This window comes from Xiphophorus couchianus, chromosome 13, assembly GCF_001444195.1.
Source record: "Xiphophorus couchianus chromosome 13, X_couchianus-1.0, whole genome shotgun sequence".
In the NCBI taxonomy this organism is placed as follows: domain Eukaryota; kingdom Metazoa; phylum Chordata; class Actinopteri; order Cyprinodontiformes; family Poeciliidae; genus Xiphophorus; species Xiphophorus couchianus.
Window position 1 is genome coordinate 2,839,733 of NC_040240.1, and position 20,271 is coordinate 2,860,003.

Here is a 20,271-nt window from a genome sequence, read left to right on the forward strand (position 1 = left end):
GTCTGCTGTTAAATTTTCATCAGTAAGTAAATTGTGTTTGTAAATACCTTTTCACAAATAAAAATCACAAAATGCTTCAAAATTAGAACAAAAAACCTAATAAAAAAACCCCAACAACAACAATGCAACAGTATTTAGAAAAAGTAGAAAAACAAAAGAGTTACAGTTCAAATGCAGAAATATGGAGTTTCAGATCTGGTCCTTGTGATTATGAATAAATTTCAGTTTGAGGAACTGAGAGACTTTGTGGTTTTTATAATTCTGTAATATTGGAGGGAAAATACCAACTCTGACAATTAAAGACAAGACTTAATTTCTTTTTTAAATGACAGAAGTTGTTGTCTTTGGAACCACAGTCTTTAACAATAAACCACTTCATCAGTAATTTACCTATGATTAAATCTACTTCCGTTAAGTACAGATACACGAAAAATTTACCTAAGTGTACATTAATGAAGTACTTCATTACATCCCTCCACTGGGGGTTGCCATAGAGCATTTTGACCATGACCACTTTTGATTCCATTGGAACCCAAAAATTTCACACAGGGGACAAATTTTGGTGAAGTTTGATGAGTTTTTGAACATGTTAAGGCCTCCAAAAGGACATGTTAAATTAAGAAATCTTGCCATTACTGCATCGCTTAGCTGCAAAGGTCTATCCCTCACCATTTGCATATTGTTGGCTCCAAATTACACGTGCATCATCTGACTTGCACCAAACTGAAAATAAACACCCTTTGTTAACCTCTAAAGAGGCTGATATTGGAATTTGACTCCAGTGCGCCCCCTACGTTACTTATCATGGAGTTAATGACATGACAGTGTCTACAACAGGACTGAGGTAGAGGTACTGAGCCAATGTGATCACCATGAGCCCAAATTAACATTTGCTACTTTAATTTTTCCTCTTTAATTAAAGCTTGTGGCTTTAATTTGTCATTGTTTTGAGAACATAACAAAATTGTAGTGTTAACCTTAATAATAAATAAATAATCTCAATCAGTCACAATGGGTGTGTGTGTCTGCAGACGGTCAGAGGGGATGGAAGGTGGACAGATGGATTTTACATCTCTTGAGAAAAAGTTTTTCCTTCCTAGTTGTGCTTTTCAAGTGCCTGTTTACCATACTGTTTACCAGATGGCAGCGGTACAAACAATTTGCGAATTGGGTGGGTGGGATCAGTAGTAATACAACTGACCTTCCTTTGCTGTCTGCCAGCATATTTTAAGTCCAGGTTTGATAACTGACTCATGTAGTCTGTGTATGTTACTACGTGTACTTACTCTGTCAGTCACCACAACCTCGTTATTCTTATGAATAATTCAGATCTACTTTACAAAGCCGTTGAAAAACTGATTGTTTGCATCCATGGACTTCAGGCCGTGAAGCTCCTCCTCTGTGTTCACTAGAACTATGTCACAATAGGAGATTGGAAGAAGCTTGTCCACATTGTGTAGCATGCTTTCATTATCTGTCTCATATGGGTTGATACCGACAACAGCAATTTTGTTGATCTATATCCCTCTTAGATATTCGTCAAGAGGGACAATATACTTTTTGTTTTTGTTGGTGTCAAAGCCATAATTCATCCACGGTTTATGCTGCACTTGCCTACCAAGATGATCACTTGTGGGAACTATATGTTCTTTAATCTCAAACGTGTTTTAACTTCAGTTGCTATGGGATTTTAAAGCACAATACATTTCAGCCAACCAATTCAAAGCCTGACCAATCAGCTTTTACTGAACATATTCACTATGGACAATCAGTCCTCTCAGTAGATGGCATGCTGATCCATCTGTCTTAATAGAAAAAGGAGACTACAATTAGTTAAACGTAAAACAAGGCTTGCATTGTATCACAAAAGAGATGACCAGTGTTGGTGATATAAATTATCCAAGAAGGCAAATATCAACTCAGTAATGGTGCAATCATTACTCATTACTCCATTTAGCTAGTTTCAACCAAGCATTATAAAGCAATTATCCATCTTGGCAACAATAACTGAAAACTTGATAACTGAAATTTGTTGGAATGGTGCTGATTAAATGCTTTCCCAGAAGATTGATCTAATTTGTGGTGTGATTTGATGATTCTGATGGTGGCATTTCACAAAATGTGATGTTTATTGTTTGCTTCATAGTTGGTGACTCTGTGATGTTTTTATAATGTAAAGAACTGTGAACTGCCTTATTGCTAAAATATGCTCTACAAATAAATTTGACTTGATCATGCACCTCACCATCAAACATGAACTCAAATACACTGCCTAATTTATTGAAGAATATTTTTCACGGCACCTATTCACCTGCGACTGAAAAGTGTGTGGGATGTTCATCATCCCATGTGTTCTGAACTGAATAAAGTTGTCTTTCAGAGAAGTTGTGATCTGGTCACATGGTTTAAGAGTAAATACATTAGATTATATTGAAGTAGAATAGAAATATCCTTTTTTGTATCACAGCAGTGAAATCCACATGTGCTAGCATCAAAGTAAAAAGCAAATGAAAGCATGCAATTTCATGCTAAGATAAAATAGAACAAAATATAAACACAAGACTGTAAGCTAAATCTAGTTTACAACGTAAGAAAAATCTGTAGTTATTGAAAACAGCATATGCAGATTCAAAGGAATGTGCACTAAGTAGGATAATTCTCTAGAGTTTCTGTTTCTATTAAAGGTTATAGTTAAAAGAAAATATAAAAAATGCATAATATGTGTTCTAACAAAAACAGACTACTCAAAATTTTGAAAAAACTTTGCAAATAACAGCAGTGATGTAAGTTGTTGGGAGTTTGTTGGCAGTAGTGCTGGCTATAAATTCCAACAACTGCTGAGAGGAAGGACCTATGATAACGCATCTTTGTGCACCTAATATTATGCAAAACATTGTTGGAGCTTTGCACCTGAGATTGTGCCAAGGTGCCTTTGCAAAGTCTGTCACTGAAGGAGCGCTGCAGTTCTGGAACAGTTTCATGCTGTCATGAACTGCTGCAGTAAAACAGAGTATTTTAATGATAATAAACAACTACAGGTGAAATGCAGTGAGGTGCAGGCACAGACATAGAGGAATCCAGCGAAGAACAGTGAAAAATAAGAACAATAAATATAGAGGGAGGTATGGAAAATGGAATAAGATAAACTATTCAGAGCAAATGTGGTCCAGTTGCAGCTGGGAGAAACCAAGGAAACAAAGGGAGCTGAAAACAAGCCCTTTGTAAACACGAAAACAATGTCAAATGTAAAAGAAACACAACATAAGAATACACTAAGAAACTAAACAGAAAGAAATAAACAAATATGGCAACACCATTCTAACAATATTGAACACTGGGAAACAAGCTGACAATGGCAAGACTTACTGAACATAAACACAAAAGAAACTAAATAAAATACAGACACCTGTGAATCCCTGACATATGCATGGGGTGGGACCAGTGCTGATGTGTCATATCCACAGATATGTGTATAGGGATATACAGTATGTGTGTGTGTCTTTTAAGTTCCTCCACTACACACCATGGTCAGCAGGTAATTCCCCGCTGAAGCTCATCAACGTCAATGAGGAGGAGCATAATGAGAAGCAGAACCACTGAAGCAGACGCCAGATTGTTTTCTCACTCATCAGCAAAACTGCCTTTCCGCGTTCTTCCTGAGCGACCCACTAAGACTGCAAAGGTTGTCAGATGTCAGATCCTTTTTCAATAAAATACAGCAAAGTATGTGTTTAAAGCTTGATCAAATGTGTAAAGGTTTTCAGGGGGTGTGATTTTTTTTTTTTGCAAAGTGCTGTAGCATCTGTTGCTGCTCAGATTAAAATGGCATCATAATCTCAGTTTTGTCTTTATACAGTGAAATGTTCCCATTGATCCTCTGCATTTAGTGTGAGTCTTGTCTGCTGCTTCATGGAATGGCATGTACTATAGGTAACAGGTTAAAAATAGTTAGACTCGAATACAAAAGCCATGTAGAGTTATGATTTGGAATTTATTTAATTTTCTCTCTAAACTTCTTAGTAAAACTAGTAAAATACAGAAGAGAAATATTAGGACCAGGAAGTGCTAGTTGGGTTTAATATCTCAAAATGGATTTAAATAGATTTTGGTCTGCATCTCTGGATCAGTTAACAGGCTGTATTGTGGGGCGACATGTGATCCTAATACCATCACGGCTTCCTCTCTCTCGCTTTGCCACCACCACTCACACACCTTCATTGTACTTCTCTCCAAGTAGGTCAGTGAGTGTGGTGCACTGTATGTCCATGTGACCCAAACACTGCACCATCCAGGATTCCTAGCACATTTCCAATTCTTCCCAAAACAACTGTTGGGCTAATGAACTCCCAGCATGGCACATAATGTCCCACTGAGCATTAATGATATCCATCACAGCTGCTGGAGGCTTTTAATGCAGGGCTGTGTATTGTTAATCATTTCCCACAGTGTCATTATAAGGGCAGATAGAGTCACACAAATAACTCACCTCATTGGCTTGGCACTACAAGAGACAAGGGATTAATAGTTGCATATGTAAATGTCCTACTGGACAAGATCACAAACAATGATTTTCCTTACTCAATAAACCTGAAGGCAACTGAAAGCAATGTTCATTATTACCTTCTCAGCACAGCACATGCTTTTTATTGAGTCTTAAAACTCTGATTGGGCAAAAGTAGAATCAGTAGGGCTGTTTGTTTCTGGAGACTTAATGTTGGCCATGGTTGGTATACATAGTTTTGTAATAACTGATTATGTCTGCTAAGCGAATGCCACTGACAGATAAGATTTTAACATTCTAACTTTTTTGATAAAAATGTGAATTCTGGAATGGATAAACACAAAATAAAATAAACTATAATAGTAGTAGTAGTAGTAATAATAATAATAAAAGATTTTATTTATAATGCCTTTTACATCTTCAGATCTTCAATAGCAAAAAAAACATGTGATAAAAATAAAATGGTTAAAGTTTTTGTCTTTTTCTCTTATTCTATTTAATAGTGCTACAAGTTTTTAAATTTGTATTTATAAAAGTATCAAATACACAGCAACATTATCCACGAGAGGAAATGATGAGTCATCAATAAAGACTCAACAAAATAATTTTTGGTATAAAATACTTTAATAAATAATAGGATTTTTCTGGAAAAAAAAGCCAACCAACAAACCAAGATTTTCAAAATTTTGTACAAAATCATTAAAAAATTCTGCACATTCAGTTTCTCTTCCAGGGCTAACACATAGTACATTTTACAGTCAGATATTGAGTGTAGGTTCTCTTTCATCACCATTAACAAAAATGTCTGTTTTTTAAAAAAAAATCAATTTTCATACACAAATATTGATAATATTTGATTTTACCCCATAAACACTCAAAAGAGTGATCAACGATTATACAACTTGTTCCCTTCATAAAACCAGGAAAACATAACACAGGGAAACAAAATGATGAGAAGAATCTCATGCCTACAGTATGAACTTTCCCATTCCTACCATAAAGCCTGTAGTGAGGATGTTGCTAAAGGCCACTTTACTATCAGGCACCCTAACACTCTATAGTGATTACACTGTCAACAGACTGTAAAACTGTAGATCTGAACCTGGAACATGAGGAGGCTAAAGAGAGACTGCCGGCTGTGACCCATGAAGTGTGAACTGAAAATAGAAATCAGATGCATGTAAGAGCCAACCTTTGCTGGTACATGTAACAGTTTTGAGTCAATTTCAGTTCAATTTCAGTTGTCTGAAAAGACAACATGCAGCAGAACAATGTAGCCTAAGTCCACACGAGTTAACATGCTGATCTATCTTCTCATCAGTCCTGACTTGCTTTCTTCTCCCTACTTCACACTATCCCCAATCATGATGCTGCCTCCACTTTTCTTAGCTGTGGGGATTGAAGCCTTTTCAATTGTGCATTTCCTGTTGCATCTATTTTAAGATACTGGAAGACATGCACAAAAGCATGAAATGGGTAATTGGGGAGGCTCTACCAACAATATCTGATCTGTGCATAGTCAGTTGTGCATCATTATGTCTGCTAAGTGAATGCCATTTATAGGTAAGTGTCTAAAATTCACATTACTTGCCTTCTGAGAGTGTTTAGAATCGGGAGCACAACATGCATGATTTGATCTGGATTCGGCTAAAGAGCAACTTGAGCATAAGACATCTGTCATGAATAGTGAACTGTTTCAATCAGAAGGCCTACAGGTTGTTATGCTGTTCAAAACAATACTTTAGACTCATAGGACAAAATGAGGAAATTCAGAGCCAGACCTTGTACTAAACAAGGACATTTATCAGTTTTTTTTAATGTTGGCCATGGTTAGGTTTTTGTGTTAAGACAAAAACCTACTGCAAGAATACAGTAATACTGGGACCAGTGATAGAACAGTAACAAACTATACAATGTCTTCACTGTTGTTTTGTTTTAAAGAACAAAATGTACTTTTGGGAACAAGGATTCAGGAAGGGATGAAAAAACGCATATATCATTTTGAAAGCTCAAATATGCCAAAACTAAATATGAACAGTACAGTAGTTTGTCGAACCAATCACAGGGCTAACTCTTCAAATGCAGCATTTACACTTTAATTAGAGGAACAAATAATCTTTAAACAATTCTGTATTAATAATTAGGTTTGAGAATTTACAAAATCTGAACATGATTCAAATAAAATCTGCCATTAATAAACGGAATGACATACAAATCCAAACATACAGGAAGCCTTATTGCTGTAATACAAATAATCTCTTAACTTACTAAAATCAAATATACACAGTAATTTCTGTCCTATTTACAAGTGTTCTGTACATCACAATAAAACAAGCAATAGAGGCGAGAAGTTTGTGATTATAGCTACTTTCCCTTTATATGTATTAAGAATCTTCTATTGTAAAGAAGGGAGAAGTTAGCAATTCAAGGCACTTTAATTAAAAAAAGAAATACTGAAAGATCACTGCGTAGAAAAATAAGAGACAATTCTCATTTTAAAAGGGAAAATGCAAGAAATTGCAAGCTTCAACAAAAATAAAAAATTTAAAAAATAGAGAAAAAAGCTATTGTATGCATCAGTCAGCCAGGTTAATATGCCAACTTGCACACAATGTAAATCTTTTTTTATAGATGTCAGGGTTTGGGCTGAAGGTAAACAGCAGTCAGCCATAAATGTTCACCTTAATGATAAAAACAGAAAGCTTCAGCTTCCCTGTAAAGTTTTGAACCAAAAAGAGAAGCTTGTGGACTCCAGAATCCCTGAAGGACTTGATTTTTTCATGCCACTTTTTAAGTTTCTTACATGATTTAAAAAAGCCTCCAGCTGCAAATAAAATACTTCAATAAGGCATTATAAACTCAATAGAAAATGAAAGCATCTGCAGTCTTCATTTGTGGTGCAAAAGTTTTAAAGTCTGTGACTCTGAATTTGTTATTTGTTCACACACAGAGGTCTGTAATGTCCTCGCTAAACTTGGCTGCATTCAGGTTTTTACATCGGTTGTCTTTGGGGCTGTATGCCGTCCGATGCGGTGCCTTCACTGGGCCGCTGCGTGTCGTGCACATCACCTCTGCCTTTATGTTGGTGCTCCTGTCCTGAGCTCCCACTTTGGGACACTTATGAGACAAACACTTGTCCCCCAAGCCCAAGACCATCTCCTCGTCTTCCTCCAGCTGCTGCTCCTCCTCCTCAGGCTCATCACACGTCCTATCGGAGGGGCCTATTAATTTCTTGCATTCGTACTGAATGTCTTTGTCTCGGTTGTCCTTTGGGGTATTGCTCCGTAGGGGCTCCAACTGGTTGTTAACGGTGGTGTCTTCGGACAGGGCGGCTCTCTCTCGCTCTTTCTTTCTTTTACGGGTCCACCAAACACAGACAACAAGGCAGAAGACCCAAAGGAGGCTGAAGACAACTCCAAGCACAGGGACTAAATAACCTGAACAAAAATGATACAAAACATTTAGAAGTTGACTTAAAATTATTACGCAAGTGATATTTTCTCAGATTTCCCTAAATGGTCAATGCAAATGATGGTCAGTATAATTTTCGAGTCATGGACTATTACAGTATAAATAAAATTTTACTGAACAAAGAATGAAAGCAGTATTATTTTCAAAAATAAAAAACTCAAAATGCACTGTTCCAAATTATTATGCAGAGCAGATTTTCTAAACATTTTATGGATTATAAAGAACTGCAAACGGTCATTCTTTGAATGTGCAGCATTAAGTGGTCACATGTACTAAAATCAAAAGCTATTTCAATCAGAAACATCTTAACGGACCGAGTTACATGTTAACATAGGATCCCTTCTTTGATTTCACAGCACAATTCTTGCATCCATTGAACTTGTTAGTTTGTGGAAAGTTTCTGCTTGAATCTTTGCAGGATGTCAGAATATCTTCCCAGAGCTGCTGGTTTGATACGAACTGCATTCCACCCTCAGATCTTCTGCTTGAGGAAACTCCAAAGGTTCTCAATAGGGTTGAGGTCAGAGGAGGATGGTGACCACACCATGAGTTTCTCCCCCTTTATGCCCATAGTAGCCAATATTCCTTGCAGCATTCATTGTCATGCATGAAGATGGTACGGCTCTTCTTTTTGAACCATGAAAGAAAGTGATCAGTCAGAAAGTCCATATACTTTGCTGAGGTCATTTTCACACCTTCATGGACTCTGAAGGGGCCGACCAGCTCTCTCTCTCTCTCCCCATGATTTCAGCCCAACAAATGACTCCACCACCTGCTTGCTGACGTCACAGCCGTGTTGGGATGTGGTGGCCATCCACCAGCAATCCACTGCTGCGTCCATCTGGACCATCCAGAGTTGCACACCAGTCATCAGTGAACAAGTCTGTTTGAAAATGAATCTTCATGTATGGCTGGGCCCACTGAGACCGTTTCTGCTTGTGAGCTCTGGTTAGTGGTGACCGAATAGTAGGTTCATGCACCGCAAGCCTCTGGAGGATCCTCCACCTTGAGGTTCCAGAGGCTCCAGCAGCTTCAAATAACTGTTTGCTGCTTTGTAAGGGCATTTTAACAGCTGCTCTCTTAATTCGATGAATTTGTCTAACAGAAACCTTCCTCATTATGTCTTTATCTGTACAAACCCATCTTTGTTCTGAATCAGCCACAAATCTCTTCACAGTACGATAACGCTTCAGTTTTCGTTAAAAATCTAATGTTTTCATATCTTGTCATACGGCACTACACTATCTGATGATTTTCGTCCGCAGAGATTCTTTCTCTTTCCCATATTGCCTGAAACCTGTGGCCTGTTTAATAATGTGGAACATCCTTCTTAAGTAGATTTCCTTTAATTGAGCTCACCAGACAAACTAATCAACCCAGCTTTCTGAAATTAATTATAGTGATTCAAAGAGCCCTGACACACAATACCACCTATAAATTTAATAGCACAATAAAAATTTTATCTTTATGACACTTTAATCCAATTTGCATAATAATTTGGAACATGGTGTACATGCAATTAAGGGTGTTAGTAGAGGTATAAAAATACATGCTATTTGCAGGCAGATGAGATTTTAACTATATTGTTAAGAAAACTAAAACGCATCCTTAACTTTTTGGTTACAAATAGAGTAAAGGTTTGGAAATCACAAACTGTGACCTTTATATTAATCTTTGTTTCAGTTCAGTTTTAATCACAAAGTATTTGGAATTTTGATCAAGAGATGATCAAAGGCAGCCTAATTTGATTAAAAAATGATGAAAGTCCCTTAAGAAGCTCAGGAGCAGATGCCGAATTTACGGTTATTAGCAGCTACTGTAATTGTTAACCAGTTGCAGCATAGAAGAACCAAATCACTGTGTATTTTTTAACTAAAATCCCAGAATGCTCCAAACCATAATATTTCAAAGTACTGGAGTCATTAAAGTGTTGTCAGACAACTTAATGTTTTGGTCAAACAACAACAAAAAAAACCATTTAAAAACAAAAAACATTTTTAAATCAAATAAATAAGTTGTCTGTTCAAGTTTCAAATATATGTAAATGCATTATTTTCATCAATGGAAAAAAAATACAGATCTTAATTTCAGAATTTAACTAAAACAGCACACTTAAAACATAAAATATTAATGCATTCAAGTGTGTATTTTTGTTTAAATTCACAATTTCCTCTATTGCCGTTTAGTATAGCAAAAACATATTTTACAGTAGCAAGCATAACTGTTTAGCTTAATAAAAGAATTGTTACAAGCCAGCTGACATTTCTTCTAGTGAAAGAGTCAAATTCCATCAGACTTTATCGGTTGACTGTGTTATGGAAGAACTTATAAAAGTCTTTAGTAGAAGAAACGTTTGTAATTCAGATTCCAACTTCTCACAGAATTCAAAAGAGAATTCCAACATCTAAAATGCTCCAAGTTACGTAATTTTTAACCAACAGGTATAGTCAATGTTTAAAGCTCTTTCATTACTTCTTCTGATTACTAATTTCGACATACTGTTTCTTAAAAATGTTTCCTAATATGCCCATTGAAAACAAACAGCTCATATCACCTTTTTCACTACGCAGAGAGCTGGTGGATAGCTCCTCACACTGACAAGAAAAATGTCATTCTACCACAGTGGTTAATAAGCTAGCTTTGTCAGCGAAGTCATTAGAGTTGCAGCCAGAGAGTGAAATTATTGTTGAATTGTCAGTAAGTCAATGAAGCAGCTATTCACACATTAAACTTCTAATTACAATCATGTAAGTGTTTCTATTAATGGTTTGGTACATGTCACAGTACTGGGTTCACAGTTTTTTGTTTTTCCATGTTTTTTCCTATTTTCAAAATATCACATCACCATTAATCTTCCACCAAGAATCATTTTATCTTTGATTTCTAAAACACCCAGGACCTGTGGATTATACAGAATACTCTTCCACAACCCAGTTGCTGGCTTTGATAAAGAGCAGAATGAGGAAAAAAATCCATTAAAGTTTGCCATTAAAGTTGGACTCACCTTCAGCTCGACATTCAGCCTGCATCTCCACCCTGGCCTCCACTACAGCTTGAAGGATGGTGCTGTTGTGGTATTTGGACAATGCACTAGTAATGGCAGCTGCTGCATTCTGGATATAGCCACAGTCACTGTCCTTCAATTGTCCATCCATTTCAAAAGACTGCAGAGAAGGAGACATAAAGAAAGACATGAAACAGTTTTAAATAACTTGGGTGTAATTATTGAATTTCATCATTTTTATGCAGTCATTGGACTGAATAAATGACCAATGGTCAGTGGTCATTGGTCATTTGATGAATAACCATCAAATGATGGTTACTCATGGTGGAATAACCATGAAAACCAATTTGATTTCTCAACTCTTCCTGAGTTAAAACATTAGTTTTGTTGTTTCTAAATGAATATGAACTTGTTTTCTTTGCATTATTTGAGGTCTGAAAGCACTGCATCTTTTTCATTATTATGACCATTTCTCATTTTCTGCAAATAAATACTAAATTTTTGCTTGGAATTTTGGAGACATGTCATAGAATGAAAGAACAATGTCCATTTTACTCAAACATATATCTATAAAAAGTAAAATCACTTGGGAATAAAATGTTTCTCTGTCGGTAGATAATTGCATCGCTGCTATTAAACTACAAACATGGCCGACCGGAGTGGAGTGGAAAGTTCTGCTACCTGGAAGGGGGCGAGGCATGTCTCAAAAGACAGCAGCAAAACGAGTTGCTCTAAAAAGAACCTCAGAGCAGAGGTAAAGGAGGGTCTGTGGAGCTGCAATAACCAGGAATTCACACCAAAGAAGTTCTATCTTAAATAGACCATAAAGTGAGTGATTTACATGTGAACAGGAAGGATTTAAGAGCATGATATGTCCACTTTTAAGCAAAAGGGATGTAACACATTTTATTTACTTTCACTGCTGAGACAAAATAGAATGAGACATATTAACAATAGAAATCAGACCATAGTTTGTACATTTCATTACTTGGGCTGAATCACAATAAACAGCCTCATTATTCCTTGTAAATCAAATCTAGCAAAACTGGCTACATTGCTTTCAATCAAGTTTATTTGTATAGCACATTTTAGCAACAATGCAATTCAAAGTACTTTACATCAGTAAGGACATTATATCACATTTCTGTTGACAAAAAAAAGTCATCAATTGAAACATTATATTTTGCCAAGTGCTGTCATTCCGCATCAAATGTTGGTTAGTGTTTCATTTACTATTGTTTAAAAGCAACTCTCAGCAGATAGGTTTTTAGTCTAGATTTAAAGGAACTCAGTGTTTCAGTTGTTAAACAATTTTCCAGAAGTTTGTTCCAGATTTGTAGTGCCTAGAAGCTGAATGCTGCTTCTCCATACTTGATTCTATTTCTGCTTTGATAGACTCAAGCTTTTTTTGTCGAAGGTAACAAATATTTCAATTATATTTTCCCCTCTGAAAGTCTTCTCATTAACATAAGCTTTAAATGGGTGACTGACAGCCACTCGAAATGTGAGAGCTGAGAGCAGAGGAGCTGATGGTAGATAGAAAAAAGAAAGTATGCTTTTATTTCTTACCATCTCCAATGTTCAGTCTTTACAGTTAGTATTTCTCTATAAAAATCTTGGTGCTTTGAGTGTTAAGTTTAAGTTATGATACTTACCAGATATTAATTATTTCTACCTACTGGATAAAATCAATGTTTATAAGGAATTCTATTAAGTGGAGTTACTGATTAAAACCTTTTATTTAGAGACTTAAAAAATTTTAAATTGTAAAGGTTTGCCAACACATTTTGCCAACACCTCCAAAATTGCTCTTAGGAAATATCCCTGTTTATTGTCCCAACCAATAATTAAATGGGGTTTAATTAGTGGTTTGTAACTTGTCTTCACATTGGAAACCAACTTAATTCAAATTAAATCTTGTTCAATCTTGCTTAGAATCTAGTTGATCACATTGAAAAAAAGTTAACTATTTATGGAATAGTTAACTTTCCATAAATAGTTTAATTTTTGATTGTAGCAGTAACCCCCCCCCCAAAAAAAAACATAAGCCCTAGTTCAGGAATATTTTCTGCTGGAACAAAAAAAACGTTGTGTAAACATAGTTAGTGTGTAAACACAAGCCTACTTTAAAATGATCAACATTTTACCAGAGGATATGTAATACAACAAAGAGAAACAGAAGAAGAGAAGAAAAATCACATTCATCTGTCTGAACAGAGGAGATTCTACTCCTGACATCTGGCAGGTATTGGAGCTCTTTCCATCCCCTGTTGAGAACATAGGTGCAGTTAATTGCCTAATAAGGTGCTGTGGGTAAAACCGCTATGGAGAACAAGGAGGATTAGCTTAGTGTTGTGTAGTTGAATGGATCCAAGCAATAGAGAAAAGAGTGGCTGTGCTCTTTGTTTGATCGGGTATAAAACAGCATTCTTTATTTCTCTTCAGGAAATTAGCAGTTCATTGCCTCACCTCTAAACCCTGCTGATCTGGCTTACTATCTGACATAGACTGACACTGGGTTCAATATAAACACCAAGAATCTACTGGGAAGAAAGAAATCAAAAGGATTTGCTGTTTCTATTTTCAACTAGCAGAGAAAAAACACAGATAACTTAACAGTGTTCCTGTTCAGTGAGCAGGCTAACTGTTACTGATGTTAGTAATACAAACTGATAATAAGGGATTTTAACATTACAGCAACATGCTCATTAATAGAGGTTGTAGTGTTGTATACCAGAGCTTATTGACTGAATTTTACACAGCCGTCACTGCATCGGGATGTGCTGCAGCTAGCTGTGTAGCCATACATTCAATTTGATCCAATGTTCGTCAAAGCCAGTGTTTGATGAATACTGGGTTCATCAAAACAAGACAAGATTTTTACAATGTACTGAAGAAAACTAGGAAGCACACATAGAGTAAAGATATTGAAAATGGGGCTGCATGGGGCAGCAAAGGCTAAAACTACTAATGCAGTGAAATAATACGTTTGGATTGGCCTAGCCAGAATCCTGACTTCAACTTGTCAGAGAGTTTATAGACAGAAGAAAAGATTAGGGAGATAGCAAGAAGACCTTCTGAGCTACAGAGATTTTAGTGGAGACAAACTGTGAGCAATTAAGCATTTTATTATTGCTATAGCCAACAAAGATATGAACAATTTTGGACTTCAATCTTTTTGTACAAATGTAAATAAAAAAGAATAATTGCCTGTATTATTTTCAATAAGAGAACCAAGAAAATAATGCAAAATCTAAATCTGGCTAGGGTTTGAGTGAAAATATTTGATTTAATTTATATATTACATAAACCTTCATAAAAAATGTCTGTTCACCATTCCCCTATCTACTGTACAGGCATTTGACATAAACTCTGGCTTGTAGTTACTTATTAAAAGAAGCCTAAAACTGCTAACATTCTGGTGCAACAGGAGCCCACATCAACCATGAGTATTCATCTATCTGTTGTGTTTTTTGTAAAACCTTGCAGTGGATCAGGCTCACCACTCCCTTTCCTACATCAGCTTCTCAAAGCTGCCTTCCTATCATCAGAGCGAATCCCCTGTTTAAGTGCGTTAAGCTCCAAAATTGCTGATTTCTCTCAAGTCTAGGTGGTCAAGACAGATGGACAAGGAGAAAAATACATAACAGTAAACAAAAAAACAGAGATGCACTGGAAATCTGTTGCTGGCTGGAATCGGATTTTACTAGTTGTAATTGGTGACCAGCTGATGAATGATTTGTGCTCCTCAGTTTGGAAGTTGCTGCTGAATAAAGAAAACTCAAAGAAAAGCAGCAAGGTTTCCTACTGTGGTGTAAAGACTGTTTTTTTTTCCAGCTGCTGCTCACACATGGTGAGACTTCAGCAGAGAACAGGTAGTTGAACCTATTACAGTAAGGTTCTTCTGATATGCATAATGACTGACAAGTCGCGACAGAAAAGCTTCTATCTGGCTAGCTTTTGAAGAAAAACATTGCTTTATTTTACAAAAATAACTTATGCTGACACATTTCTGTTTTTATAATGAAAACAGAAATAAGTCTTTTGTTATTCATAATTCTTAGAGACAAAATCTGTATCAGCAGATCTACAAAATCTGTGATTGGTGCAATTGCTAAGAAGCAATGATTCTAAGGAGAAAAAAGAGAACATGTCAGAGATGTGACATTTTACTTTCTAAGGTGTTTCCAAGCAATATAGACATTTCATCCAGAAGTTGCTGAAACTAAATTTATTCTCCTTACTGTTGCTCTTATTTCTTTTTGTTTTTGTAAATCTAATTAAAGGAGGATGACATCAACACCATGGACAGACTGGCGACCTGTCCAGGGTGACCCCAGCTCTTGCCCAAAATGTTAGCTGGAGATAGACACCAGCACCCCTCCTGGCCCCACTGGGGACAAGGGTGTTAGAAAATGGATGGATGGACATCAAGACTTGCTCTAATGTTTGCTCTCATTTATCTGAAAATTATTTAGTGGCAAGCTAAGAAATGTTTGTTTAAAAAGAATAGTAAAAGTAGGCCATTGTACATTTATTTCATCCCTGTGCTTATTTAAGTAAGTTCAGAATCCACATTTAGCCAGCTGTGCTACCTGTGCTAATTGATTATAACTAAGTCCTGTTTCACTGTAACTGCTCTCATACACAGATTGTATACTGCTGCTTCTGGTGCCACAACACAAATGGAAAAAATACCACCACTGGAGTAGGAAGGATGGAAAGAATTTATTTGAAGACTAATCTTATATTAGTGTTGATTTTATAGATAAATTAGCATCAAAAGGTTGGAACTTAAAACACAAACTAGCCAATTTGGTCACTTGATTCTGTTTGGTGCATCTCAAGTTTAAAATGTAAAATTCATATGTCTTTTTTGGGCAGTCATTATATAGCTTACATACGAAGCATTTTAACAAACATCTCATATTTGGCTGAATAGTGAAAATATAAGTGCTAAGGTAAGTATGTGTAGTAATTACCATGGCAACCTCCACAGCATTTCTTGTATAGTAGGACAAGTCACAGAGGATGATCAGTTCTCGGTCCACAGCCAGCATCCGAGTCACAGGGAGGTACCTCAGCTCAGAGCAGATGTTCTCTACAGCAGTGCCCTGCCACACACACACACACACGCCCACAAAGTAGGTAGATTAGTAATAACATTGTCAAAATGTCTAAATTACAGTGGTTTCAGATTAGGATATCCGTGTCAGTCGAGCCAAAATTATTAGCCTGATGGTGGGTCGGGCTTTTATGGTGCATTTTATAAACTGACACTAAATACACAGAGAAGACTAAAAGAGAATACATGATCAACTTGTGACTTGCTATAAATAGAGGAGTAGGTAGCTTATGGCATAGAAGAAGGAAAGAAATCAAAGAGCAGATGTCCATCAGACTAACAAGCGCAGTGCGCAGCAAAATAATTGCACAACAGCGCCACGTTCCATTCCAATTAATCACACATCAGAGATGATAAAATCTATAAAGTTAGAAGTTACGCTGCTTACTCTAATGATGGTCTAAGAACGAAAGCAGCAAAAGCTTGATTAAAATAAAAGGTTGGGTTTCGCCCCGCTTGACGGCTTAACCAAGCACAGAGAGAAGTCTGCTTATATCCTATGTAATTACACACACATGGTCTCAAATTCACAAACAGAGAACATGACTGAGGTCACTAAATCAATCAATATAACAAGAATTTCCAACAGAGTATCTGAGAGCAAACAGCGGCGCATTGAAGAGTTATGGACCAGAGACTTGAAGAGCGTCTGGCAGCTGAACCACTGCTGAGGGGAGTGTTTGCAAGATCAGGTACCACTCAGAGAGTCTTGCCGACTTCTGATCACTTCAGTTGGTGAAATGTTACCTGATTTCAAAACTTTGTCACTGCAGAAAAAGTTAAATGTATTCAGTTTGATGGTAACATGATGTGGATTATCTGTTCAGATTCCATTTAATTTAATTAAATTGTGTTTAATTTAATGAAAATTAAATGCAATTAAATGACGTTATCATTTTAAAAATTCATGGTAAAATTAGATTATGACATGATTTCTTTTTCCACCAATTTTTACAATGATGTACGACGAAAGTGTAGTGCAACCTTTGCTAGAAATCTATGGACATTTTCGCCCCTTCCACTGTCTAACTTCTCTGTTTTTTTGGAGAATCGGCAAATAACTTATTGATGTATTACCATCACCACCTGGTATGGAGTGTGGTTTAGCCTCTTCACCATAGTGAACCGCAGGAGGAAAGTCCAGCAGAACAGTGTGTCAGGAGTATCGGTTTGCTTTTATGAGTACAGGTAGGCGTACTTGACACTGGTACCGGGACACCACTAGTTTTTTTCTGAGCCTTATATCTGCAGGTGAACCTCTAGTAGGGAAAGGAGACTCTGAGGATCTCTGTTATTGCAGTGCTGGTGTCTGAAGAAGGGCAATATCTTGAAAATGGTTCAGTTTATATCTGTTTTGATGAGTACCTTGGAGTAATTTATATGTTCAGCATTAATTATGTCTCAATATAGATTATTTTGACAATCCTTGTCTACTGGGTGTTTCTCTGATTAATGCTTTCCAAAACATCTAACACCTCTACGTATGAGTACCTGTGGCACTTTGTCCCTGTTAAAGATGAGAGTGATGTGAGCACATCTGTTGTCCAGGTAGCCACTATGGGGCTCACACTGGGTATGCTGGGTAGGAGTGGGAGGGTCAGGTGTTGAGCACACGCCCCACTGATGACATGGTGGAGACAGGCATGTGAGGAGCGGATGCTTCACACACTCAAGGCCTCCAGGACAGGGCTGATGGCTGGTGACTGAAGGCAAAACAGCATTTGGGAGGACGCAGGGGCGACGGCCGCACTTCACCTGGAAGTGGACAGTTAGAGGGATTTAGTACATGCCTCAAATATTTAAAGTGGATCAGTAATTGCTCTCAGCTTATATATGTGAAAAAAATCTTTAATTCATCAGTGAAACCTTGGAACAGTGAACTTCGCCATTGACACACTGACAGGCGTTACAATCCTCCTCCCAGTGACTGCTGTGAGGATACTGCAGGCCAGCATGGCGGCATGACTTTCCAAGTCCCATGACTGAAAAGGTAAAAGGCAGCTTTATTAAGATGCAACTCACTATAAATGATTATCAAAGATGAACTTCTTTAAAATAATTAATCTATATTGTGATTTCACAATAACTTTCTTTTAGAGCTTGGGAATATCACAAAGCTTCATAAACAACCCTGCTGCAAAAGTATGGAAAACCTCACCCAAACCTTACCAAGGATCTGCAAGAACATCTACGTTCTACCTGTATCATACCAAATCCTGTGAAGGCAGCCTTACTATGAAACTTCAGTGGCGAGAAAAGTCATGTTTATTTGTAGAGCACATTTTAGCAGCAATAAAGTTAAAGTAAATAAAAAAAGGAGAAATATTACAGAAGACTCAAAAAAGTAATGAAAAGTTGCAATCCAGACCAGTATTTATTTATATTCCAGTTATTATTAGTCAAAGGCAACTCTAAGCAAATGGGCCAGCCCAATATAACTGGATAAAAAAAATAAAAATAAAAATCTGTACTGACAGATCGATAGCCTTCAACCTAAAAGTGGCATCATGTGAACTTCTTCGTGTTGTTTCCATGAAGAGGGGGTATGAGTTTGAAGAAATTTCCCAGTCATGCCTGCTGCTTGCATGTACTTGTTCTAAATGAAAAGCAGCACTCTCTTCTTTGATTTCCAATTTTGACTTCCAATGATTCACTTCCTGCTAAAGAGCCCCCAGGCAGTTGAAGAAAAATCCACAGAAAAGCCGCATTCAAAGCGTTGGAAAGCATTGGGAAAACACTTTTCCAATGCGTTTTTCCAAAGAGTTGGAAAAAAGTAGCGAAGTAGTCCAAAAAATATTGTAAAACATGTTAAATATTTTAACTGAATTACTTGCTTTTTTTTTTTTTTTACATTGGTACCACAACCAAAACTTTTGTATCTGTGAGCCCACTGGAGGTTCGTTTCTGCTTCTGAACCGATCTGATGGGACGCTGGAAAAGACTATTGTTGTGTATAAGTTGTGCTAAAAAGAGTTAGCCCATCAGTGAAGCTATTCATAAAATAGCATCTCAATGCTAAACATGTAGCAGCTAATGCTAATGTCAGTGCCCATGGTTCATATTCTTGTAGATGTTCTATGAATGATCAGGAGTTCTTGAAACACTGGAAATCTGAACGACACTGTACCAATCTGATGCTTGAAAAATGTGAAGAACATAATAAAGACATGAAATACATAATGTTGAGCTCATATGCTTATTTATTGTATTTGTATTGTATTTAATATTTATATTTATATATTTGTATTTAATAATTCAGCAGCAAAATGTTCTTTTGAATTGAGAATGTTGCTTGGGATTGTACTTCTTCATAAAAATGCAATTCATTAATCACAGATACTGCAATATCTCATCACTAGTTTTTAGCCTTGATTTTAAATTAATAAACAAACAATTTAGTTGTATTTAACTTACACTGCTGACACTGAGATCCAGCTTGTCCAGGAGGGCAGACACAACGGTAGGCACTGATCTCATCTATGCATGTAGAGCCTTCAGCACAGGGAGACGACTGACACTCATTTATATCTATGGAAACAAGTATATAGAACATTCACAGACATATGAAATGTTGTTTTTAAAGACATAAGCTCAGGATTAGAATTGAATTTTAAACTTAGAAGAACTAATAGTGTTTTGATCAAGTAAAACAAGTCAAACTCTACATTTGTAGAAGGTCAAATACTAGGCTGTAAAAACCTGAACCTTGTGTGTATTTTAATGTTCATTTGAAAATCTTTAAGGAGATTATTTTCTTTCAATTTGATCACCGTTTGGTCCCAAAATCTCCAAATGGATACCACTCTGCTTCTGCCAAATCTTCTCTGAAAAGCTTTCCAGTCAGAGACGTCGTGAGAGTGCCCAACCAACACAAGCTCTGACCTCGGCTCAGCACAGAGGGGAAAGGTTAAGACCATTTTCCTAAAAGGCTTTCAAATCTGTCACCCAGAAACAATCGGCTCAGGCTCCCCTACCAAGGCCCTTCACCTCTGACCCCCTTCCTAACGCTCCAGCCCACCTGACCCCAGCCTCCAGCTCCCTTCGGTTCCCATGCACTCACTGATGCGGCAATCTGGTCCAGCAAATCCTGACGCACACTCGCAGCGGAACCAATTCACACCATCAACACAGATGCCACTGTTGTAGCTGCAAAGAAGAGAAGAGCAAAAC

At 36.9% G+C, this 20,271-nt stretch overlaps 1 protein-coding gene across 4 annotated transcripts in view; it reads right to left on the reverse strand.

The window, feature by feature from the left end:
* Positions 1–5,320: 5,320 nt before the first annotated feature.
* LOC114155575 (protein jagged-2-like) overlaps positions 5,321–20,271 on the reverse strand; it is a 71,108-nt gene continuing 56,157 nt past the window's right edge. For 2 of the 4 annotated variants that reach the window (XM_028035527.1, XM_028035525.1), the window contains 7 exons: positions 20,162–20,247; positions 19,516–19,629; positions 17,968–18,083; positions 17,593–17,856; positions 15,959–16,090; positions 10,977–11,136; positions 5,321–7,938 (listed from right to left, as the gene is read on the reverse strand). In XM_028035527.1, the coding sequence (XP_027891328.1) occupies positions 7,442–7,938; positions 10,977–11,136; positions 15,959–16,090; positions 17,593–17,856; positions 17,968–18,083; positions 19,516–19,629; positions 20,162–20,247 (1,369 nt within the window). In that variant the 3' untranslated portion in view covers positions 5,321–7,441. Of the gene's footprint in view, positions 7,939–10,976; positions 11,137–15,958; positions 16,091–17,592; positions 17,857–17,967; positions 18,084–19,515; positions 19,630–20,119; positions 20,248–20,271 lie in introns of all 4 variants that reach the window. The other 2 variants (XM_028035526.1, XM_028035524.1) reach the window with 1 other exon arrangement.